Source organism: Bidens hawaiensis, unplaced genomic scaffold, assembly GCF_021521415.1.
Source record: "Bidens hawaiensis isolate Kalapana, Puna unplaced genomic scaffold, B.hawaiensis_p1.1 tig00044084_1, whole genome shotgun sequence".
NCBI classification, from domain to species: domain Eukaryota; kingdom Viridiplantae; phylum Streptophyta; class Magnoliopsida; order Asterales; family Asteraceae; genus Bidens; species Bidens hawaiensis.
The window spans coordinates 56,489-83,060 of NW_027497814.1; the positions used below are offsets into that span (position 1 = coordinate 56,489).

The 26,572-nt window shown below is 36.4% G+C and overlaps 1 protein-coding gene across 1 annotated transcript; it reads right to left on the reverse strand.

Annotated features, from left to right (window-relative positions):
• Positions 1 to 1,175: 1,175 nt before the first annotated feature.
• LOC143594708 (uncharacterized) lies at positions 1,176 to 26,317 on the reverse strand. Its single transcript, XM_077073951.1, has 8 exons — positions 26,261 to 26,317; positions 25,774 to 26,196; positions 6,757 to 6,907; positions 4,639 to 4,811; positions 4,308 to 4,357; positions 3,122 to 3,147; positions 2,644 to 3,040; positions 1,176 to 1,611 (listed from the first exon to the last, which is right to left on the reverse strand). Exons 1-8 carry the CDS (start codon positions 26,315 to 26,317, stop codon positions 1,176 to 1,178), a joined length of 1,713 nt encoding a protein of 570 aa, XP_076930066.1.
• Positions 26,318 to 26,572: the final 255 nt, after the last annotated feature.

Consider the following 26,572-nt stretch of genomic DNA (forward strand, 5'->3'; position numbering starts at 1 on the left):
TTAGAGCAAACCGACCTCAAAAACATAACCTTTACATCTAAAACGTACCTTTTAGGTTTGGTTGTGCTTCAGCTTGGGTCCAATAAAGGGATCTGGACGTATTTATCTTATTGTATGATGATATTGAACACGAGATCCAACATTTCTTCAACTCGGATCTAGGCCCGAAATGATGAGAGTGTTTGTGTGTGTTTTTGAAAGTGTATAGAGACTAGAAGATGGAAATGAGGGTTTTATGGAGGTTTAAGGGAGTTTATATACCCTTAAGCCCATTGACCTAAGGCCCATAACCATCCCTTATTCCATCTTCTATTGTCCAAGCCCACACTCTATTATTTTATTTAACTTAACTAAATAATAACACACCCTCAAGTAAACGAAATTTCTATTATTTATTATTATCAAAAGTAAGATGTTACAATTTAAAATTTATTCTTTTGGTCCCTTTACTTTCCAAAAACATTAAGGCGGCTCGCGACGATGTGAGCGTGCGAAATGAAAAGTGCGCCATCAAAGTGTCACATTACGCATATCGCTCGAGCCCGTGCGCGTTGGATGCTTTGCACCCTCCGCTATGACCACTGGGTGCATGTTTGGTATATAAGAATATTACTATGAAAACTCATCTTATTATAAAGAACTTATTTTCTTTACATGTTTTACTTCCTTAACTCATTTTCCAATTATTTAGAATTTTTGAATCTTAGATCCTCACTTTCCCCTCATTTCCATTTTATTCTAAATGACCTCTCATTTCCATTTTATTCTAAATGAAAAATCTAAGTTCCCTTTTCCTCAACTTGATGTAGAAAATAAGCTTTGCCAAATGACCCACTTGCCCCTCAATCTTCTTTCTCTCTTTATTGCACCAAATTCCAACAAAGTCACAAGACTTTGGAATTTAGCCATACTTTAACATAACATATAAAAAAATAAAAAAATAAAAAAATAAAAAAAAACATGTAACTTTCACATTGACAGCAAACTGTGCAATTGGTATGGTCTTTAAACACAATAAAGTTATTTTATATCTCCAAAGGGCAGTCCATCACACAAATCAATCAACAAACCGCAAATGGACTGATTTCAAGGCCATTCAACAGTACATTTTTAAACACTTCACCAAACAAGTTTTCTCAAACTACGGAAAAAACAGCCGAACGAACATTTTTAACTTATGACCGATAATGACCTTGAGACGGGCTCCTCTCTGACCCATGCCTTACCCGAAAGATGGCACCAGACCCACCGCCCCCTCCCTGGTAGAACCCCCAACCTTGCACGGGGTGCGGGTCCCGTTCCCAAGTATGGTGGAATGGGCCGGGCATCGAGCTTTCGGGTTCTTGAAACCCTGTTCTAGTAGTTGACCCGGATGTTGGGAGGTAATAGATTCCGCCTCCACGAATGTGATCTGAAGATGGGCCCGGTTGACCCGTTTGGGCCCGGATGCTGGATCTCCATGACCCTGTTGTGCGTAAGCCCGGTAAACTGGGGGGTTGCTGAAAATAGGCCTGAAGGGCTTGGGCCCGTTCACGGGCCCGTGCAGCACTTCCGGGGTGTGGTGGAATCAATGAAGACCCGATCGAGCTGGGAGCTCTAGCAGTCACAGAACTGCAAATATTACAAGCATCATCACCGTTTAGAATGTAAGAAAATATCAACTAAAAACCAAAAAAATGATTTTAAGTAACTTGTAGAAATTAATAAATGGAGTAGCCTACATATTTTAGATCCAAATGTTGTAATCATCAATTGATTATTAATAAAAAAAAAAAACATTTGGAATATCTCATAGAATAGTAACCAAATTTTAAAAGTCTTCCAATTAGGTCACTCATGCATATATTTCCCAAATTGGGTCACTAAATCTTCAAATAGAGTGTCACCGATTTTTTTGTGCATCAAGAAAGAAATGGAGGATAAGATGTGGGGGTCGGAATTTTCAATATATGTATAGTTAAATTTAGAAAATTCTTAAAAACATTAATTATATTAAAATTCAAAAAAAAAAATCACGTCGCCACTCAACGTCAACATCAAAAAAGAGAGAAAAAGATTTCTTATGTGAAACAAAAAAGAAAAATGCTAAAAAAACATGTTAAAACCTTTAATTTAATAAAATATGAAAGTTAAGTGACTTAATTGGAACACTTTTTAAAGTCAAGTGACCTACTTGGAAAACTTTTTGAAACTTGGTTACTATTCTATGAAATTGCCCCAAAAAAATTATGCCGAAGTTTCAAGCTGAAACTCATTATTTTGGGTCATTTTCCTTTTCGGCCTATAAATTCAAGCTCAAATGGTAAAACCAAAAAACTGAAACCGAACCGACCCAAATTTTAGGCCCAAAGATTCAGACCCAAAGTCATTATCTTAAGTCATTTTCTTCGGCCCAAAATTTCTAGCGCAGATGTTAATACTGAAAAAACTGAAACCGGATTTCGGTTTTTGATTCCGTTTGAGCCAAAAGTTTCAAGTTCATATTCACTGTTTTAGGTCCTTTTTTTTCAACCCAAAATTTCAAGCCAAGTGAACTGGAATTAAATCCGAATGATTTTCAAAAACCCCAAAACGGACCCATGCACACCCCTAATCATCGCTATGAAAATACGATGAAAAAAATTTAAAAGGCAGTTGGTTTACCTTTGGCCAAGAAGGAAAGGATGCACATAAGAGCCTGATATTGTGACATCAGCATTATTCCTAACTGGCCTTGGCGGCATGACAGGTGGCATGGAGGGTTGATCAAGCCCACCAACACGGGTGCGTGAGGGTGGAAAGACAGTGGTGTGATAACGGACATCCATGTTTGGCAAAGCATAAGAATTTGGCATCTCACTGGACGCTGATTGGCTGCTGTTCCACTGATTATTATTATTATTATTGTAGGTGGGTCCCTCAGCAACGCTTCCGGAGACCGAGGAAGATGATGACGGGTGAACCGGCTGAACATAGGCAATATATGGACATAGATGAGTAGCAGATGACACGGCTGTTGCATGTTCAGTAAAGATTGCATGTTGTCCAAGAAAATCATGATCTGAAGAATAACAATACAATTCAAAATATTCTTTTAAAGTTCAGGCTTAAATTATATTAGTCATTAGTGAATAAATCTTACATGCAGTGGCTGGAAATTCGCCTTCACTGCAACAAATAGAAGTAAAAAATGAGGATAAATATACCACAAAGCTTTACAAGGTGGAACTTCCAAAACTCCTAAAATGCAATTTTCATTTTAAAATTCTATCCAGATTTTTCCAATTTTTTTTTAAACGTCATGCTTACTCAAAGCAAAATCACAAATATTAAATGCAACCCAATACTCTTTCTAAAAGTTTGACTTAAAATCAAAGCATAACTCACATAAATATAGCACCTTTGATGGAAAAGGCACAAGCAAACTGATTGCTAAATTTGAAAGGGGGGGTAGAGATCGGTCGTAAACATTTGAGGCAATCAGTCATTGTTATAATGAGATGTGATAACCTTTTAACTTTTGTCATAACCAACGATTGCATAGTGGGATCTAACAATAGTGCGATAAGTCTTTTGAAAAGTGGACCGGTCATCCGACCGGCTCACCAGTCAAACCAAAAAGCTTAACTTTTAAGCAGCATAATTTTGTATTGGATCTTCAAGAATGTAATATACATACATAGCATTGTATTCCTAAAATAAAATATTTAAATGTATTTTAGTTTAGGACTATAAAGCTATGCAAGTATATTACATCCATAAAGAATCCTTATCGCTTTTTAGAAAAAGTAACACACAATTATGCTTTTAAAGAAGATAAGCAATTTTTGGTCCGACTAGTGAACCGGTTCAATAACCTATCCAGTTCCCAAAAAACCTAGATTAATAGGGGTTTGCACTATCTCACCGTTTTTTTATCACATTATGTAAATGTTGTTTACCACAAAAGTTAGAAGGTTATGAAGTCCCATTAACAAGACTACTGATTTCCTCAAACATTTACAAATTACAACCAATCTCTACTCCCCTTTCATAATTATAAATCAGTTTGCCTTAACCTTCTTTTTTTCATTAAAAATGGCACGCACACACGCATATATACACTATATATACTACATATATGCAGTATACTGCACATATGTGTAGTAATAGCATCATATCTGTTGTATGATATACTACATATACGCAGTATGGAGTTCTCTAGTTGTCTCACGAAAAATGAGTTCTCATGGTTGTGTCCCTATATGTATTTATGTAATTGGTACTGGACATGAAGTTTTAGAAGGTAGATAGAGTTGGCATATAAAAAAAGATATGGCTGTGCTTACTCAAAAGAAGCAGCAAGCCGGGTAAATCCACCAAAAGGGCACCACATCGACTGCAAAAATAAAATAAAAAACTGCTAAGGATTCCAACGAATGTAACAGATATATAGCATATGCAGTATAAAAATACACTCAGAGCTAATGCCAATATTATATCAGACCAGCAACAGTTTCCTTTCATCCATCCTCAAAGAGGTTTTCTAGATATATATAATCCCGTATCACGTTCCTACATTTTTGCCTCATCGTATACTTATAAGTTATAATCATAGAGTAACTTTATCAAGATAATAACTGACTTAGTGAAAATGTGAATAAAAGAGATGCATCTTACTGTTGTTTCAGGATAGCTTAGATCATAAAGATCATCATCATGGGTCCAGTCTTCCATGCTGAATTCAGGATATGTTCTACAACCATTTGCAAAAAGCCACTGGCCTTTCTCAATTTTCCTGCAGTTGGGGCATTGCATCACCCCCTTCACGTTAAATGCAGAACCAATGCAATCTGCAACCAAAATAAAAAAGAAAGATATGAGCTAAACAATAATAACATTATAGCACAAAAGAGAAAGCCCAAAGTATCATGAAAGTATCATAAAATTGTTATATGAAGTATGAACAGCTACACGAGCAAAAGTAATAACTTAAAATCTTGATGAACCGGTATATCGCTGCTTAAGCATCTGCCAATGCATATCAAACAGCCCCGACAGCTGCAATTAGTCAGGGCTGCTTAATTGGCCACCTAGGACTAAAGCATCCAAAACTCCTTTTAGTAGTAACTAATAATGATATTATGATTACTGAAACCTTATAGTTTTTTTTAAACTGAATTACTAAATCAGTTGTACAACGTAAGAAGATTTCAAAAGAAGAAACTGTATCAAAATTTAAATCCACGTATCTTCACATAATCAGTAAGAAACTACACGCTTTAATGAACATTAAGAAAAAGAAATAAATAGAAGCACCTAGACACCATGTTAATATTTTCATCCCTAATCCATATATCAAAGTCGGTCTGACGCACACTTTTTAAAAGAAAGAATATTTTCCTGCATATTTACATAATCGATAAGTAACTATATGCTTTCACGAACATTAATAAAAGAGTAATAGATAAAAAAAAGCGCGCGTCATCTTAATACGTTTATCCCTAATTCCTAAATCAAAGTTGTTTTGACAAACATTCTCCCAAAGCAAATACAAACAAACAAACTTACCTAGTAATATCCCTCTCGTAAAGGAGGACCTGAGGAGAGTAAGATGAGGTCAAACCTTTCCTCTATCGCAAAAGATAGGAAAGCTGCTTCCATGAGACCCCAGCTTAAAAAATACATTTTTTTACCGTATAATAAAGTATATATAGAAAAACATAAACAAAAGTACAAATAGTAGTAGTAAACTACTAATAACAGAAGGTGGTGATAAACTAGAAACAGTAGTAGAAAGAGCTTAAGTAGGCACAAAACTCGGCTGTGGAACGTATGGTGTCAGGGCTGACGTTAGTGTAGGCGACAAGAGCTGAATTAGGCGAACAATGCATAGTTAACCCCCCATGAAGCGGGTGCCCAGTTCATCGAATAAAGCGTTTAAGATCATTTAAGTGAGTGGTGCGAAAGGGGGGGGCTGCATAAACATATATATCTGGTGAATTGCATAACTGATGTCGGGTCTTGAAAAAGTCTGATATTGTAGTGCGCCTTCGAGACTACGATATGTGGTGACTTCATCAGTTAGGGTACCATCAGTACACTCAATAATGTTTATTGAATGAAAGGAATGGTAGGTAACTTTAGGATTTGTTTAATGAGAGAAAATGGTAATCTGATAGGTTCTGATACCATAATAGCATGGCTCAAATCATGCCTTCTCTCATTAATCAATCTATACAAGTAGTACAGAGTCCCGCATAATTTAGGATAGTATTTACAAAATTACGTATTTGAAATAGGATTCAATTCCTTCTAAGGATATCGAAATCTAATCTTGAAATATCTAATTATAATATAACGATATATTATCTATATATATATATATATATTATCTATTACAAACAAAAGGGTACAAAAGGCTAAGACAAATCTATACGTCCCATAGAAATCCCGAACCTTTATCCGACGTTTGGAAGAATTACTTTCCCAATATGATTAGTCTTTACATAATCGGTAGTAACTAAACACATAAACTATTGTCTTTCAAGTTTGAACTTGTAAAATTGATCCATATTGCATCAAAAGTTGTAAAGTTTCACTAATCAGAAGAATCTAGTAACAGCATATGGTATGGTTAGTTAATCAAAAAACAAATCATATGTTCCCAACAACAAAGTCACAATGTTTTCAACACAAAGCATAATCAATTAACTTCACAAATAATTCAATCAAGACAAACCATAATCAATCAACAATCAATTAAAAAATAAAAACGAAGAGAAGTAAGTAAGTAACCTAGATGAAAGTGATGACCGCATTGGAGCTTGGCCCACGCCCGATCGCCGTTATCGGCCACAACCTCGATGCAAATCGAGCAGGAAACCGATTTGCCTCCACCGTCAGCATCATCTACTACAAGATCTGACCCCATAAACAAACCCAAACCCTAGCAATATACCCAATAATCACAGATTTATAGTATACCCACCAACAAAACAAAATTCCTTACTTGCCCAACAAAACAATCGGAAATCCGCCGCTATTATTATTATTTAGGGTTAAATTAATCAGCAGCAAAACAGAACCTTTAGATCAGAGTTGAAGGTGAAAATTTTGAACAATTCATTCGATAAGAGAGAGAGAGAAAGAAGATGATTTTGCAATTGGATATGAAATGAAAGTGGTTATTAAGATCTTCTCTCTCATCTCTACAAGTAGTTAGTTGCTTGTTTTACGGCCGTTGGATTTGGTTACTTCCAGATACTTTTACCGTTGTTTCTTCTTTCTAGTCTATAATATGACTGCTTTGGACGATCAGGATCTATTTTAACACTTTGTGACTAAACTTAGATTTTAGATGAAATGACTCAACACGTTACGTACATACCAACACCCCCACCCTATTAGTGCTATGCGCAGTGAAGGGGCTACAAATTGGGGTGCTTTGCGTCGTGTGACGCCCGATCAGCAAGGGGTGAAAATTTGCTTTTTTGGGTGTAATGGTGTAGGGGCTACAATAGTAATATAATATTAATATATACATATATGTATATAACACACACACATATTAATATAATAATAATATTTTTTTCTTCTTCTTGGACGACATCTTCTCCTCGCCCCCGCCCCATTTCTCCCAAATATCGCCCAAGGGGGCGGTGTGCTCTCCCTTTGTCGCCCTTTCTCGCCCAAACTCGCGCCCCATTACGTATAGCCTAACCTAACGTCAACAGTATGATCGGTGTCGGTAAATGATTTACTTAATGACAGTGCATACAAAACCCGAATGTAGATGTGTAACTTATGGAAAGACAGTGAGCGTGTAAGTGATGTTGAAAATTAAGAAACAAAGATGAAATATACAATAGTTTCAAATAGATAATTTTTTAAACAAACTTATTTTGTTCTTTAAAAAGTTACGACCCCTAAAAAAGTCAATGGATAGTTAGTTTTGAATAAGGGTTAAATGTGTAACTATTATATAAATTAACAAAAATTGATAGAATTTCAAGTACCAAACTCGTAAATTCAAATGTAATGGAGCTTTTTCCACAAACCTAAAAGCTTGAAGCTACCTTAACCAAACGAAGTTTTTCATTAAATATGAGTTTTTCTTAAAAGCTTGAAACTAGAAGCTCCTAAAAGCTCCTTGTCAAACATACCCTATATTATTATTATGGGCAATTTCATATATACCCTTACAAATATTGAAAATATCATATATACCCATGGAAAATTAAAAATATCGTATATGCCCTTACAAAGTCATTAATATATCATATATACCCAATTCATTAAAAAATTTAAAAACTGACCATATTACTCTAGTTTGATTAGATGCGAGAAAAGGTTTTACAGTGTAGACCATTTGATGCGACAAGTCTTCGAATGGTTTGCATTTTTGAAGAAGTGACGAGAGACGATTTGGTTGTCGTTAAAAGTGAGAAACATCAATTCAATTAAAATAATAGCATAGGGTATAAACACATTATATAGTATAAAGGGGTAAAATGGTCGATTCATAAAAATGAGCATATATAAAAGTTAATTTTTTTGAAAAATAACGGTAAAATGGTTATTTATTAAATTATTATTAATTAATAGGGGTATATATGATACTTTAATTGTGTTTATAAGGGCATATATGATATTTTAGTTACTTTGTAAGGGTATATATGATATTTTAAGTTTTGCTTGGGTATATATGATATTTGTAATGTTTGTAAGGGTATATATGAAATTAATCCTTATTATTATTATTAGTGTGATCAGTGTCGGTATATACGTCATTTGATGACAGTGCGAACGTAGCCCGAAATTAAAAACGTAACTCATGAGAAGCCAGTTGCGTGTAACCAATGATTGAACACATGTAACCGGACCGGAATGCACGTTAAAACATGCTTAACGACACCGCACTCACAATTCATATCGATTACCGATGCAGGGCATTAGGTTAAGCTCTTAACAAGATTGGGTTATGTGTGTTATGTGGTATTGGACACATGCTTATTGGACCCGGTACATGTAAGCAATGGCATTTGTGTAACCGGTGATGAAAATCAAGAAGCGAAACTGAAATAAAGTAATTTCAAATGAAGCATTTTTTAAACCAACCTGTTTTGGTCTGAAACTCGTTTTAACTCAACACTGTTCTAACTTAACCGATTTTGACTCGAACTCGTTGATATACTTATATTCATATATATTTCTCTTGTATATTTTATATAATATTTTATTAGTTTTTGTTAATTTTTAGTTAAAATTTGTATACTACTAACATATTTGTGTTTTGTAGGTTTCGGAAGTTGAACGTAGTTGAAAAGGGAGAAAAACGAGTCAAAATAAGTCTAAACGATAAGCCGGAACGCATCAGGAAATGAACCGAAAGGAGAAACGGTTGGACCGACCGAAGCCGACCGACCCACCTTAAAGGTACGTTGCGCCGCGCGGCCAGAGGGCTATGCCTGGTCGCGCGGCACCTAGACAGCAGAAATCCAGAAAGTTCTACAATTTTATCAGGTTTTGGGCCCAATTCACTATATAAACACCCATAACCTTAACATGAAAAATACCCTACAACCACTAGACAAATTTGGAGTTTCTTGGAGCATATATTCAAGTTAGTTGGCGGTTTTGAAGGCAAGGAATCATCTGGGGAAGAGCTTTACGTTCAAGATTGAAGATTACGGGTTTTATCACCTTTAATCTTTCGTTTTCATGATTTTCACCATGTTTTATTTTAGTATTGTTATGTTTGATTTAAATATGCTAGGTTACACATTATAGACTGTCTAGCCTATCGATGAACCTTCGTTGATGTTTGATTTTAGTTGGTTTTTTATCTTTTGTTATGGTTTTATTAATCAGTAAATTGTTTGGTTTATTTAATTGATGCATATGTGTACTTGGTTTTGTTTGATCTAGTTTTATTATTCCGAATTATCCTTGGAGATTGTTTCATATGATAGGATTTTGTTAGGTCAACTACTGTGTGTTTTTAACTAGTTTGTGATTAAATTTGAATAAGATCATAGGAATAATATTATTAGTTAAACAAATAAAAGTGTGCTGCTAACCTAGAAAGTTGTAAGGTGATAGGTTATCTGTTAGATCTTTGTTGATTAAGATTGCTAGATTTAGTTAATCGTAAGGAGTCTGTCTAGGTTTGATTAATTAACATTGTCTAGTGAGTCAATTGAGTTTATCAAATTACCTTTGATTTCCGTGTTGTACGGTAGGATTTCACCATAAAGGTACTCGTTCATAAATATTTAAATAACCGTAAGAGAGTTTAGTATATAAAACTGGTGTGTCTTAAAACTTATTAGAAACCCATAGGTGTCTTCTTGAGAAGGGTCAGGGGTCCTGTTCGGGTTTTCTTTTAAATATATATTTTAGGATCTCAGTTCCATAACAATTATTTTTTAACTATTTAATAACTGAACTTTCGGGATTCCAGCCTAAGTGGTTTTTCATCAACATTTGAGTCAGTCAAACTAAATTCTCTTGTATTTTATTACTTGTCTGTTCTTAATTAGTTATTTTTGTTAATTTAATATTAATTAATTTAAAAACCCCCTTTAATAAATATAGAAATAAATAGTTGTGTCGGTCAGTTGAGTCTAGTTAGTTAATTTACGTAATTAAAAGAGTCTCGTGCAATATCCGGACTTACTTAGCTTTACTAGAGTCGATCGGTTCACTTGTCGGTCAGTAATTTAGTCGAGTTTTAAAGAGTCTAGAGTATTACTTAGTGTCTAGTTTAGCATAATTTAGTTAATAATTATTTGACTACTTTTAGCACATCAAGTTTTTGGCTTCGTTGGCGGGGAATCTTGGCGAATGAGTTATTAGCTTCGATTAGACTTACTTGCTACATACGTGCTATTTGCTTTATTTATTTTGTTTAAGTCGTAGGAGTCTAATTTAAGTTTTAGTTTATTTTTGTTTTATTTTATGTTTTCGAGTCTACTCACTTGGTCTTTTGCGATTTTCAGGTATATGTCACATCTTCATTCGCAGGGAACACCACTTGATAATCTTGGACTTTCTCCGTTGGAGTATGGTTCTACACCGAAATCATCATTGCAAAGCTCACCACTATAAAGTCCGAGAAGTTTACCAGACATTCAAATGGCTAACAACAACATAACTGTTTCTGAGAAAGCTTTCGATGGTTTCACCAGAAACCATTCGTCCATCATTATTCCCGAGATCAATAACCCAAACTCATGATAGATTCCATCATACGTCATTAATGCTCTCACCCAAACTAACCAATTTCATGGACGTGAAGACGAAGATGCACCAACACACATTAACCGGCTCAGTCGTGTTCTTAAGACCTTCTGTCACACCCTCAAAATCCACTAACGGAGTTTTACCGTCAGAGGGTGAACTAACAGGATCGAAATCATTAGTTATAATCAAACCATAAGTAAAGTTTTCAAACCACGAAAACGTTTAAGTGTAAATAAGTGCGGAAGCGTAAAATCATAAACAAAGCGTTGCGTCACACAGGACGACTTAAAACCCAATTAATAACAGTTTAAAAATAAGTTTTCAAAAACGATAGAGTTCAATGATGCATGATCCTATACCGCGCGCCCGCCTTGGCTACCTGAGAATAACATACTAAAAGTGTCAACACGGGGTTGGTGAGTTCACAAGTTTATATAAAATAAAGCGTTTGCGTTTACGTTTTGCGTTTGCGTTACCAGATAGTGTTAAATCAATTATATATCTATAGGTTGCTAGCCTATAAAGCAAGTATTACTAAGTGTTCGACACCGAAGCTGACTGTTTATCATTTGCCTTGCCACCAGGTCTATCCCGACCATGGTAATGTGTTAGCCAAGATTACACCCACTCGACCTCCAGTCGAGTTTAGCGTTGGGTGGGGTTTGTCAAACCCAGTAGTACTACTCAACAGTGACTCGCTATTATCCAATACTAAACGGTTCGATGTTATGAAGGACTTTTGTTGTTTCGTTTGCCACTTAGCCTTTACAAGTGATATATAACTAAATAACAAAATCTAAAGCGTTTTGGAGTATGTATTCTCCCCCAAATGAAAAGCGTTTAAAAGAGTTAAAAGGGGAACGTGAAACTCACTGTTTGCGAAGAATTCAAAAACAAGTCACCCAAGTGATGCGCGTCACAGAAAATCCTCACTAGCGTTCTAAAACAACAAATGAGATTTTCTAAGTGTTGGAACTACTATCGAGTCTCTAGACTCGGCACATAACACCTATGCATAAGATATGTTTCGTGTTTCGTTTGTGAATTGTGTGTGTCTCAACAAACACATTGGTGATACGTTACATATGTGAACAACTACTTACGTGTCAAGTATTAATAGTGTACATTACTAGCAATTATTCCCCACAAGGGCAATTTAGTCAAAAACATAGCAATTATCTAGCAACAAGCACGTTTCATGTATTTTCACATAGTTCAGCAGCTAGTTTTATCAACACAGAATCCTACTTGAAAGATTACTATATTCAATAGATCACAACATATCAAATAATTCACCAAAAATCGTCACAAAAGCATACATGAGTTAGGTTTCCAGAACTATTTTTATTGTATTTTTATTCCACATAGTTTACTCACAATGACCAAAACATTACAGTAAACTCACAGCAGTCAAAATCATGCGCAATAGAATGTTATTTGTTATTCCCGTTAAATGAAAAATCCAATTAATTCAAGACCAATTGGGTTAGGTTCTTAACTCAACATGTTAACCTACAGAAGTGAAACCAACCCATTTGGTCTTGTAGTTCATGAGATATGATAATTACAAAACAGCCTAACAGCAGGTCTCACAATTCAGATTTGTACTTCAGTTTTGTAAAATAATAAAAGTTAACCTTTACTCGTCCAAAAATTACAAACTTGGACTTTATAGAAACTAGACTCAACCTAGTACACTGTAGTGTTAACAATTTCTACCAATTACCAAATTAACATTTAATTATAGTTGTCTAAACATAACTTACAATCTGTCCAGTACCGGTTTTGACCTTTAATCACATTTAAATCGTTTGAGCAACCAAAACACCTCTAAATCAGGCATGGTTGGGTTTTCTGAAAACTAGACTCAGAGCACTACCTTTTAGACTCATAATTAATCCAGTTTGGTTTTATATTTAACAAGTTACACCTCATTGAAGTTTAGTTATCTCTGCTGTTAAAACTCAGCAAGCACATACAATTGTCTAGCATGCATCCTAAGCATACAACATATCTCCAAACATGAAATAAACATAATTATCCATAAAATCAGTAGTAAACCCTCTAGGGTTTACAAACAATCGATGACCTAACAATCTTTCACCGTTCAAAATCACATATGATCATCTAAATCAATAACCAAAGCAAAATCAATCATCATTTAATCCATACAAAGCATAAGAATACTTAATACATGATTTACAAAGTTAGGGTTTCATGTTTATACCTTAAAAACGCAGAAACACGCAAGAGGAAGGTGAGAGATGCTTAGAAACAAGTGCAGGATGCTCCGATTATGAAAAACAAGGTCAAAACGGGTGTGATATGGTGGTGGTTGTGGCTGCCGTCGCAAGAGAGGGGGGGTCCGATCGGGTTAGAGGAGGGAGAGAGAGAGTTAGGGTTTTTAATATTATTAATAATAATATGTTACACAAAGGCCCCTCAACTTCTAATTATTACTTTTCTAGCTTAAAGTAACTTGTTTGCATCTTGAGTTAGTGTTCCATACAATATTATCAAATAACACATAAGCCTAACACATAATTATCAAATAATTATTGTTTGGATGTTTTTCTTTTATTCACCAATAGTTTGTGTCAACTCGTTTGCGTTTCGGTGCAATCCCGAAAGACTACACATGTAGTAATTGTCAAGCGTCATTTAAAACCCTAGTTTAAATGTAATGAGATGTGCGTTATAGATCAAGTGATCTTAAGTTTGAATTGACGGAGTTTGAATTAACGGAGTTAACCTGACATTGACGAGTGTCACACCTTCAATTTACAAGGTGCTACTGAAGATGCTATATTCTTACATTTGTTTCCATTTCACTTGCAGGACGGGCATCCACTTGGCTAGATTCGCAACCAGTAGGAACATTCACTACTTGAGAGACATTTCGTTCAACATTTATCAAGAAGTATTTCCCTTCTGCCAAAGCATCTTATCTTCGTGATCAAATCCAATCCTTCCACATGAATCCAGGTGAATCTTATTATCAGGCTTGAGAACGTTTTCAGAATCTGTTATCTCGTTGTTTAAAGAATGCTCTCACACCATGGGCTCTCGTTGAGAAGTTTTACAATGGCTTGAATTATGAAACACAAACTCGTTTCGACACTACTTCGGGGGGGGGGGGGGGGGGGTTAATATGATGGATATGAAAATTTTCACGGAATGCAATGAAATGTTTGAAAGTTTTACACAATCAGAGTATGCCAAAATGGCACATCACGGGAATTTCATTCCCGTCACTAGCACACCTTCACCGTCTCGAGGTGTGCACCAAGTTAATCTGAACACTAATGAGGCTGCTGCTTTGAAAAGTTTAACTATAGAGGTTGTTGGGTGCAGATTTTTATCCTCGGAATTGAGCCTCATTTAGGGATAACGACTTAATCTGCTATTCTGAGGAAGGTACGTTGACTAATTCAATTGTCCTATATGATTCTTGTTTGTTTTCCATATAAGAACACGTGGTAAATGTGATAATAAGAACATGGACTGCAACGGATATTATCTGGACTTTGTCAAATTCGAACGTGGGCAACTAACGGATTATAGAAGAATTAGTCTAGGGTTTCCGGTTATTTCGGGATAACAGTTGTAGTCTTTTCTTATATAAATGAGCTGATAATATCACTAGAACACACACTCTCACGATCTAGCTACTAGCATACAGTGTAACACTTAGCTTACGATCACTTATCAGCTCCATCATTTGTAACCACCATTTTTGTTATTAATAAGAATTGACGTGATAGTTTTCACCGTCCGGGGGTTTTTTGTGCTGGAGATTATCATAATCACATACTAATCCGACCAAAGATCACGTTCTTAATCTTTGACCGAAGTGATTCGACCAAAATTACATAGTTAATTTTTGACCAAAGTAAGATTATCATAACCAAGGGTTTTTTCCCTCGTAATCACATCACTATGTTCAATCATTTTACCATTAAGCACCCCGCCTCTCGCACTAGTTTGATCAAAAGTTAGTTTGCTAGTTTTTGACCGAAACAATTTGGCGCCCACCGTGGGGCAAACGGTGCTTTGATCATTATCAACTCTCAAACTAAACCCTACTCTCAATATCCACAACATGACTACCCAACCGAAAATTGTTTCTTCTTCTGTCGCGGCTTCAGATTCCTCTGTGAGGCCTTCTATGCCTTCTCCTTCTGCTGGTATCCCGAAGAAACCTGACAACATTCAGAAGAAAGCTGCTACTCCAGTGTTTTCGGGATCGAGACCGTCTCCCTAGGATCCCGTTATGGTATCTAATAATGAACTTTTGTCTATTTATAAGCGGTTACAGGAACAAATGGATTGCCAGAACAAGACCAACCAGATGCTAGTGAAGGAACTTGAAGATATCAGAAAAGCCAAGAAGCCGGCGGAAGAATTCACACCATTAATCCCGAGATCTCTGGATTTCACTCCTCCAGTATCCTCAGGATTGGTGCGTCCGGAGTCAACCACGGCGTACAACCCTGGATCCTCGCTCTTCCAGCACTCAGGGTCTGCGGGATTGTACTCATCTGGATCCCAAGGATACTTGCATGCATCCTTTGCTGGGCCATTTCAACATGCAGGATCATCAGGATTGTCGCAGCAGGGAGGATCATCTGGTCCTTATCAGCAGGCGTTATCCTCAGGATTGTTGCAGCAGGGAGGATCCTCAGGTCCTTATCAGCAGGCGTTATCCTCAGGATTGTCGCAGCAGGGAGGATCCTCAGGTCCTTTCAGCAGGTGGTATCCTCAGGATTTCTGCAACAGGCAGGATTCTCAGGAGTACCTCCATCAGGGTTCTTTAATCCTCAGCAGCCGTTTGCTCAGACTCAGCAATTTGCAGGGTCCTCTAAGATGCACCAGGGAGACTTCATCCCGATGCAGGCTAACACTTCGGCCACTCCATTGTCACTCCAGGAAATACTATGTTTGAGAATACCAGCTACAACACCCAAACCGTTCCTCAGAATATCAATCAGAGTAACACTTTCAATACAATTCCTTTTAATGCTAATCAAGAATTTTTGCAGGATGCAGGCATAAGTTCAAAATTAGCTCGAGAATTACAGAAGCTTAAGGATATGATATCAAATGTTCCTGGTATTACCCGTCCTATAGCTGAAGTTCCCACTGATAGTCACAGAATATCCCAATTTGTACCATCAATTGGTGACGTACAGATCCCGAAACGGTTTCAAACCCCAAATCTGAAACTGTACAATGGTTCAACGGATCCTGAGGAACACGTCGCACAGTATAGATAGCGTATGGAGATCAACCCAATCCCTATGGAAATCAAGGAAGCATGTCTTTGCAAGGGGTTTGGATCTACCTTGACCGGAGCAGCCATGAAATGGCTACTGATTATTCCTCCTAATACTATCACTTCTTTTTCTCATTTAATTAACTTGTTCAATAATCAGTTTTCTTGCAGTAGAACATTTGAGAAAAGGACAGGTGATCTTTACAGGGTTACCCAAAATCTTGGGGAATCCTTGAGAGATTTTATTACCAGGTTTAGCAAGGAGTCATTGGAAATTCCAAATCTAAACCCGGCTTCAGCAGTGGAAGCTTTTAAGCTGGGGTTAGAAAAAGGCTCCTCTTTCTATGATGATCTTGTTATGACTCTATGCAGGTCATTAGATGAAGCAAGAAGTAGAGCTCTGAGGTTTATCAGGCTAGAAGATGATAAGAAAAACTATAAGGTCGGTATCCCGAAGTATGACCAGACGAATAGGAAGGCCGAATCCCCAGGAAAATCATATCGGTCAAAGCTTTACTACAAGCCTGATAACCCTAGGATCAATGCAGTAGATGATGAGGATGATGAAGAATATCCTAAAGTTTCTGAATATTGTTTTTCTGTTTATATTGGTGGGTTAATGTGTGCCATGCAAGATTTAGGTGAAAATGCCAGGTGGCCAAAGAAGACGGAAAGACAAGGAGCCTACAAAGACAAATCAAAGTGGTGTGCTTTCCATGAAGACTTTGGGCACTTGACTGATGATTGCATCGCCCTCAGAAGGGAGATTAGCTATCTTCTCAGCAAAGGCCACTTGAAAGAGCTACTTGGCCGGAAGAAGGGAAAGGAACAAAATCCTGAGAATATTCCTGAAAAGCCAACTCCTCCACCAACGGATGCAAAAACAATCATGTTCATATCCGGAGGATCCGACATCTATGGAACCTCTTATTCTGCTGCAAAAAGAAATGCTAATCAGAGGAAGTTAGAAGTGGCTGATAGACCAACAAAGACATCCGTTCTCACTCAAACAAAGACCATGACCTTCGAAAGTGATAGAGTCAACATTCAGGATCCTCACCATGATAGTTTGGTAATAACATTGTATGTAGCTAACCATTATGTGCGCAGGATCCTCGTAGATGGTGGAAGCTCTGTCAACATTATTCAATTAGATGTGCTTAGAAAGATGAATATTCCTGAGGATGAGATCGTTCCCAGTTCCTCAATATTGGTTGGATTCAGTGGAGAGACTAAGAGCACTATTGGGGAAATAAAACTCTCAGTATATGTCGAAGGGATAAATAAAATACAAAAATTTTGTGTTATTGACTGTTTGTCTTGTTGAAATATTATATTAGGCAGGCCCTGGATACACGACATGAAAGCAGTCCCCTCCACCTATCACCAATGTGTGAAACTCCCAAGTCCGTGGGGAGTTATCAAAATAATCAGCAATCAACAAGATGCAAAGAATTGCTACACCTCTTCTATGAAATGTACTGCCAAACCCCAGCTGGCGTAGCAATTACAGAAGCCAGCACGAGACGTAATGGAGGCCAGGGAACAAGAAATTAAAGAAGTACTTCCTTATCCCGAGGATCCTAAAGTCAAAGTGCTGATGGGAACAAGCATTCCTGAGGATATTGAGTCAAAATTTCTCGATTTCCTCAAGTCGAGACTGTCAACATTTGCATGGAAACATGAAGATATGACAGGTATTTCCAAAGCTATTATAACACAAAAACTTAGAATTGATAATTCTTTCAGGCCAATCCATCAAAAGAGAAGAAAGTTTGCACCTGAGAGAAACACAATTATCCAGGAAGAAGTTGAAAGACTTTTGAAGACAAATATGATTAGGGAAGTCCAATATTCCCGATGGTTAGCAAATGTAGTAGTTATGTAGAAAAAGAATGGAAAATGGAGAGTTTGTGTAGATTTCACAGACTTTAATAAGGCTTGTCCTAAAGATCCATTCCCTCTGCCACACATCGATTCAATGGTAGATGCTACAGCCGGCCACGAGATGCTGACATTCATGGATGCATCCTCAGGATTTCAACAAATCCAAATGGAGCCCTCAGATCAAGAAGACACAGCCTTCATGACTCCCACGGGTATTTATTGTTATATTGCTATGCCCTTTGGACTTAGAAATGCAGGTGCAACCTATCAGAGGTTAGTTAACATGATGTTCAAAGAGAAATTGGGGGACACGATGGAGGTCTATATTAATGATATGGTGGTGAAGTCCAAGAAAGCTGAGGATCACCTCCAGGATCTTAAGACAGCATATGATATCCTCGACAAATATAACATGAAGTTGAATCCTACAAAGTGCCATTTCGGAGTGAAAGCTGGCAAATTCTTGGGATACATGGTCACTAAAAGGGGAATAGAGGCGAGTCCAGAACAGATACAAGCTATCCTGAATCTGAAATCCCCAGCATCAGTCAAATATGTTCAAAGGCTAACTGGCAGAATAGCGGCACTCAACAGATTCATATCCAAATCCTCAGAAAAGTGCAAAGAATTTTATGATATCCTGAGGAATAACAAAAGGTTCGAGTGGATCAGTAAGCATGAGGAAGCTTTATGTCCTTAAAAGATTATCTTTCCTCTGCTCCTCTACTGGTAAAACCCGAAGAAGGTGAACCTCTATCCCTATATCTAGCTGTCAAATAATGTTGTGAGTGCAGTTTTAGCTAAGGATCTCGAAGGTCAACAGCATCCCGTCTATTATGTAAGTAAGAGTTTATTGGATGCTGAAATCAGGTATTCTTATCTTGAGACATTAATTTTAGCACTTATTATGGCATCTACCAAACTTAGACATTATTTTGAAACTCATCCTATTCTTGTTAAAACTAAATACCCTATTAAGTCTGTTTTGAGAAAACCATAAATGTCAGGTAGGATGACAAAATGGGCTGTAAAGCTGAGTGCATGTGATATAGCATATGAACCTAGGACTGCCATCAAATCCCAGGCATTAGCAGACTTTGTGGCTGATTTCACCAGTGAACTTAAGGAAGAAGCAGACTTGAAAGTCCAACAACTTGAAGAAACCAAAGATAAGTGGACTCTATACACTGATGGTGCTTTAAATGTTAGAGGAACAGGTCTCGGGATCCTGCTGAAATCACCACAGGGGGACATTATACCTCAATCCATATCCTGCGGATTCCAACCCACAAACAATGAGGCAGAATATGAAGCTTTGATAGCAGGATTACAACTAGCAATCGACATGAAAATCAGGTTTATTCAAGTACATGTTGATACATTATTAACTAATCATTTTATTGGTTCATATACTTTAAGAGGAGAAAAACTAATGAAATATTTAGAGCTAGTCAAAAAACTAGCAAAATGTTTCGAAATGTTTGATATTTCACAGGTACCTAGAGAATAGAACGTTAAACCATATACCCTAGCATACTTAGCTTTATCCTTCAGAATACGGGAAGGTGTCAAGATTCCCATCATACACATCCTGATCCCAGCAATAGAAGAACAAGTGAAATATCAGAGGACAGTGAAGATATGAGGATCGAGAATCCTGAGGATAATGAAAATTCTTGGATTACCCCAATCAGGAGATATATTCAGGATGGAGTTATCCCCAATGATGAAAACCCAAGAGCTTTTCACACAAAGGTAATCGCATACTATAATGAATAATATATTATACAGAAAATCTCTTGAAGGACCATATCTTAGGTGCTTGGAGAAGGCAGAAGCTCAAAAAGTTCTTCAGGATATCCATGAAGGAGATTGTGGGAATCACACTGGGGCAGAGCACTATTCTCCAAAGGACCGGATACTTTTGGCCAACAATGAAAAAAGATGCTATGAGTTATTCCCAGAAATGTGATGCATGCCAGAGACATAGCAACATTCTCCACCAACCAGCCGAACCATTGTATCCTATTATATCCCCCTGGCCTTTCATGAACTGGGGGTTTGGATATCGTGGGAAAGCTACCAAGAGCTCCGGGAGGAAAAGTCTTTATGCTGGCAATGACAGACTATTTCTCGAAGTGGATCGAGGCTGAATCTTTTGTTCAAGTCAGAGAGAAAGAAGTTACCTCATTCATCAAGCGCAATATTCTGACAAGATTTGGAATCCCGGCAGAGATAGTGTGTGACAATGGCTCGCAGTTCATTGCAAGAGAACCACCAACTTCTATGCCAGTTGGGGAATCAAAATGATCACTTCAATACTTGTCCATCCTCAGGCTAACGGACAGGCCGAATCAAGCAACAAAATCATCATCAATAACCTGAAGAAAAAGTTGGGGTCTAAGAAAGGAAAGTGGGCAGAAGAACTACCTTTTGTTCATTGGGCAGATATGACCACTTAAAAGAATGCTACTGGTCAGACTCCTTTCTCATTCGTATTTGGAGTTGAAGCAGTTATCCCGACGGAGATGGTTATCCCTACAGCTAGAGTCAGTCATCAAAATCCCGAAGATAACACTCAAAGTCTACTTGAAGATCTAGATGCAGTAGAATAACTCAGGGATTTAGCAAAGATCAGAATGGCCTCTTATCAGCAGAAGATAGTGTAACACCCGCCAAAATTCCTTAACAAAAAGATCAACTTATAATTTATTTATAATATTTGATGGGTCAAAATGTGAAAACCAGCAAAAGAAGTGAGTGTAAAAATATATTTAAATAAAATTATTTCAGCTTGTATTATTCTTACTCAAATGTGTATCAAAAGTAACAATCAATGTAGTATGTTTAAACGTTTACATCATTTAGAGACTAAAACATATATAAATCAACTAATCAAAACATGTATGGCAAAATTGTCACCGAATGCTCTTAATATAAATATGTTTGTCTTTCTCATTTTTTTATATACTAAAAGATATATGTGTGTTTTAGTATTGAGAGGCCCTATCACATATCTTATATAATTACACCTTACATAGTAAATGAATGACACGTTTGTTTTTAGTTTACCAATAATATTATAGTAATGACATTTGTTAATTTACGTAATCATTACATAATTCAGATCCTCACCAATAGGGTGTATGTGATGCTATCTATAAACTATAATTGTATAATTGATTACTTAGACTCCATAAAACTTAAGAATATATATATAGTAATAGAAATCTTCAAACTAATACCGTGTCTCCTTTATCATTAATGCAAACAATAATATATATATATATATATATATATATATATATATATATATATATACTATCTATAAACTATAATTGTATAATTGATTACTTAGACTCCACAAAACTTAAGAATATATATATAGTAATAGAAATCTTCAAACTAATACCGTGTCTCCTTTATCATTAATGCAAACAATAATATATATATATATATATAGGGAGGGATTATTATAAAAAAGATGAGAGTGTCTAAAAAGTGTAGGAAGAAATCTGGATGGTTGGATTTTATCAATCAATGGTCAAGATGGAAAGTTGACTGAATTTGAGGTGTGTTTTATTTTAAAGGTTTAGAAAAGTGTGTTAAAGGGTATAATCGTCTAGTGTTATATGGAAACATTATCAATCTATTATTATCATATTTTAATCCAATTTTAAAACAAAAGACCAAGAATATCATAATCTATATTACAGTGTGTTTTAAAACAAATTTTAATAAAAATTTAAAATCAGCACAAATTTTAATCCAAATTAAAACACATCATCAAGAAAACCAAGAACTAAAACACATCATCAAGAACACCAAGAACTAAAACACACCACCAATGTTAAAACACACTTCGTTTGGTGTGTCTAAAAAGTAAGGTGTGTCTAGAAAGTGTAAGAAAAGATCTTAGTCCTTGGATGAAGGAGTTGAATGGCCAAGATGGAAAGTGGGTTATTTCTTTGGTGTGTCTTATTTTTACACTTGTTTAATAACACTCTAAGGACATAATTGTCTAATTTGTATTATAATATATAGAAATTCAATATGTAATTAATAATTGCGATTTTTAAGTATAGACAAAGTCTAAAATTTCAAAAATTCAAATTTTTTGAAGATTTATTGTTTTATTTTATACACGTTTTTATTAATAACCATATTAGCGTGTTATACATCATGAACCATATTTAGTGTGTATTATAATGAACAAAAACAAAAATAAGATAAACCAAAACATACAGACTAAAATGCCAATGATTATAATAAACAAAAACACTATATACAAACTAGGAATTAAAAATCATAACTAACATGCATAAACAAAAACACTATGTCCATTAAAAAAACACATTAAAAAAACACAGTGTTCTTAGCCTATCATTTTTATCGTCTAATATGCCTAACAAAACATATACAAATCCGTACAAAACAACACAAATATACCATGACAGGAGATTTGTAAATCCACACCACTATTCTCTAATTCAACTAGCAGATCTGCTATTTCCCCAACTCTATCGTTCAATTTCAACCATTGCGTTCTAAACAATGGCTATTTTTTGATAAATGACAAAAAATAATTATAATTGTAAAAGAGATATATTTTTAGGTTTGGTGAACAATTCCAGATCTTGATTAGAAGTTAGAAGATGAAGGGAATTAATTTCAATTGTAATGGCTACTAGTGATTTAGATTCCATCCACTCACTTATACGACTTGGGCAACCACAGGGAATTTATTAAATTTTTATAGAGCAAGTAAAAGAGATGCAAAATTGGTAGACATTGATTTGGGAAGCAAAATTGGTAGCGATTGCATCAATTTTGGGAGTTATTGTTTGCCATAATTAAAGCATGTTATTGATTACCATCATACCTTTATGTGTTTAATTAAATCCAACGGCTCATATTCCTTTTTACACTTTCTAGGAAAAGGAGTCAACTTATTTGAACATTCCTCTATATCTATATATATATATATATATATAAACAATAAGTGGTGTATCATCTTTTTGGAAAGCAAGTATCTCTATTTGTCTCTATTTGTTGTGATTCAACGAACAAATTATATAAAATACAAAATGGATATGGTCTTGGATATGGACAGACAAAACGTGAGTCATCAGAAGAATAGCTCCATACATAGCTCTCTATTCATTTATTTGACATCTGTCTATTTTCCCCACATGCCACGAGTATTAGGGGCGGATCTACGGTGTTAACGGGTGGTTCCGAGTTTTGAAATAATAGTGTAGTTATATATAGAACATAATAAAGGAACCACCTTATAAATTAGAAAGGAACCACTCTATAAACATTTGAAGTGCTTGTCTAGATGGTAACATGCTGGTTTTGTAACCCAGAGGTCGCAGGTTCGATTCCGGTTTTGAAACATTTTGTTTTTTCTTTTTTTTTAATAACTTACCCAAACATCAGTTAGGGTTTCAAACATAACCAGTCCACAATTAGAGCCCCTCTCCAACCTCCACCCCTGAACCTCTTCAACCCATGACCGCCGGCAGCCTCACTCCGTCAGGTCAGCCACTCGTCCCCGTCACTCCGACCATCGCGGAACGCCGTCAACCTCGTCTCTGTCTGCCACTCAGCCGTCCCCGTCCTCCTGCCATTGCCTACTCTTACTCGAATCCTCTTATCCTCCCACTTTGAAGGTAAGTTTACATTCATGATTCATTGTTAAATGTTAACTGTTCTTAACATGTGTAACAAGTTACTTTTGTTTAGGTCACCACCAACGATACGACTAACTCAAATGTATGCATACATGACACTACATGCATGAGAGTTCATTAACATAGTTAACAAAACCTACTAGGTTTACTGACACAGTCAACAGGACTTAACTGGGTTTGTTAACGGGAGTTAACCTGAAAATGTCGGGTGTCACATTGGGGATTAGAAATGTTGAACGTATATTTTATTATGGAGTTGGATATTATAATATGTTTTTATACATATATTTATAAATAAAAACCAAAAATTTAAAACGGGTCGGATTTTCGGGTTTGAAAAGTAACGAATGTTACATACAGATTGTCTACTTTGGATGGTGACCCACTGCCAAGGGCTTGGAACGCTATCCACCTCAAAAAAATATTTTATGTAAGACTTCTATCCCGAAGATAATGGCTATCCTGAGGAATGTGACAATAATGTTAAACAACTAAGGTATGTATTCGAATCTACGTTTTTATTCATTTTTTCAATATTATTATTCCTTTATCATGGTACTGACTTAAGCATCGGAGGGGTGTTAGCCTTGCTAACACCCACCCCTCACTTAGAGTTGACTGTTTTGTAGTCTGAAGACATGTGGTATCCCCACATGGGATGAAGTATATTTGGGCCTTGTCCCCAGTATATTTGGGCCTTGTCGCCAGTATATTTCGGCCTTGTCGCCAGTTTCTTCGGCCTTTGTCGCCAGTTAAGGTATTATTCAATGCCTTCTAAGGTTTAAAGGGTTTTCACCTCTTCTTAAGATCGCCTGTAACGCACGTTTATTCGGCCGTAGTTTGAGAGACGGGGCCAGCACATGAAATATAGTGACTTGTTACCTCGTTATCCTCAGCTATTGGTTTGAATCTCAAGTTTATGGTAGACGTACCATTTCCTAATGTTTAAGGGGTTTTCACCTCTTCTTAAGGGCACTGTCTCCAGTTTATTCCTAAGGTTTAAGGGGTTCTCACCTCTTCTTAAGGGCCTTGTCGCCAGTTTATTTCTAAGGTTTAAGGGGTTTTCACCTCTTCTGAGGGCCTTGTCGCCAGTTTATTTAGGCCTTGTCGCCCGATTGTTGAGGCCTTGTCGCCAGAATTTATGAAATTATTTTCAGGATAATGTTGATATTGAAATCTCATCGATATCCACAGGATTAGAGGAGCACTCTAAACAATGGTCTTATTGCAAGAATAAGACGGTCTAGACATTATCCAGGTTAATTGATATACGATTCTGGTATGATTTCCTATTTGTGAATATTCTATCTTTCGTATTATTTACAAGATAAAGTTTATGACTTGGTATTGGTTTATTGAATAAGACTTAAGCTATTACTAAGAAAATTTTTCATTTTTAGCAAACTTAAATTTTTCTTAAAAAATGAAAAAAGTGAAAGGATACCAATATAAGTCATAAAAAGTTATACTAATATTATAATGCAGGAAAAGATAGTCCGGGTTTCACTCAAAACGGAGCCCATCCACCCGAACTATCATAATTGTTCTAAAGCAGGAAATAAAAGACGGTTTGGGCTTCGTCTTGAACCAGGATCCCTCCACCCAAACCATTATCCTAAGCATACTACATTATCCTTACATAACCAAAATAAAAATTGTCCAAACATCCATCAAAAGCACATAAAAACCACTTGAAAACCAGGCCTAAACCTTATCCCCTTCAACCCGGTCACCTTCTTTCTTCTCCGCATCCGCCATCTCATTAGCACCCGTCTCCTTCGTCGCCCCTGAAGTACCTGCATCCTCAACCTTCTCACCTCTCAGCATCTTCAACCTTTTTGCACAAGCAACATGATTCCAAGAATCCATCACATAACCCTTCGCCTTTACCTCCTCTGACATCTTGAGCATTGGCTCCAGGATGCTTGTGACTGCAAACTTTTTGGCATCGTCAATAAGCTCGGCTTTCTCCAGTTCAAAATAAGCTTTAAGATCCACAATCTCTTTTTCCTTCTTTTTGTGAAGCTTGATCCCTGTGTCTACCGCACGTTGGAGTTCTGCAATCCTGCCTTCAGCTTCCTTCACAACCAATTCAGTGTCATCTTGGAGCTTTTGTTGGTAATTCTCGATCCCCTGTTATCCTCAGGTTAACATAAACTTTTGCAGGATATTATTTTCAGGATATACAAAAACTTACTGTTCCAAGAAGGTTGGCAAGAGATTGCAATTTCTCCCAAATTTCGGCAGCAGTCATTCCAGTAAAGGGTCCCAGTCTCGGCTGAAGTGTTGGCCTTTCTTTTCTTTTGAGCGGCGCTCTTTTGGCGAGTGGTAGGAATCCTCGATTTTGTGGAAGGAGTCTTGGAATGCTCTTGCTTCACCACGGTCTTGTCTTCAATGAAGTCATCCAAATCGATCAAACTGAAGGAAGATTTTGGTTTCGACATTTCTGTGCAATAATTTATCAAGTTACTTTCAAGAAAGCAAAATCCAGAGAAAATCGTAAAATACC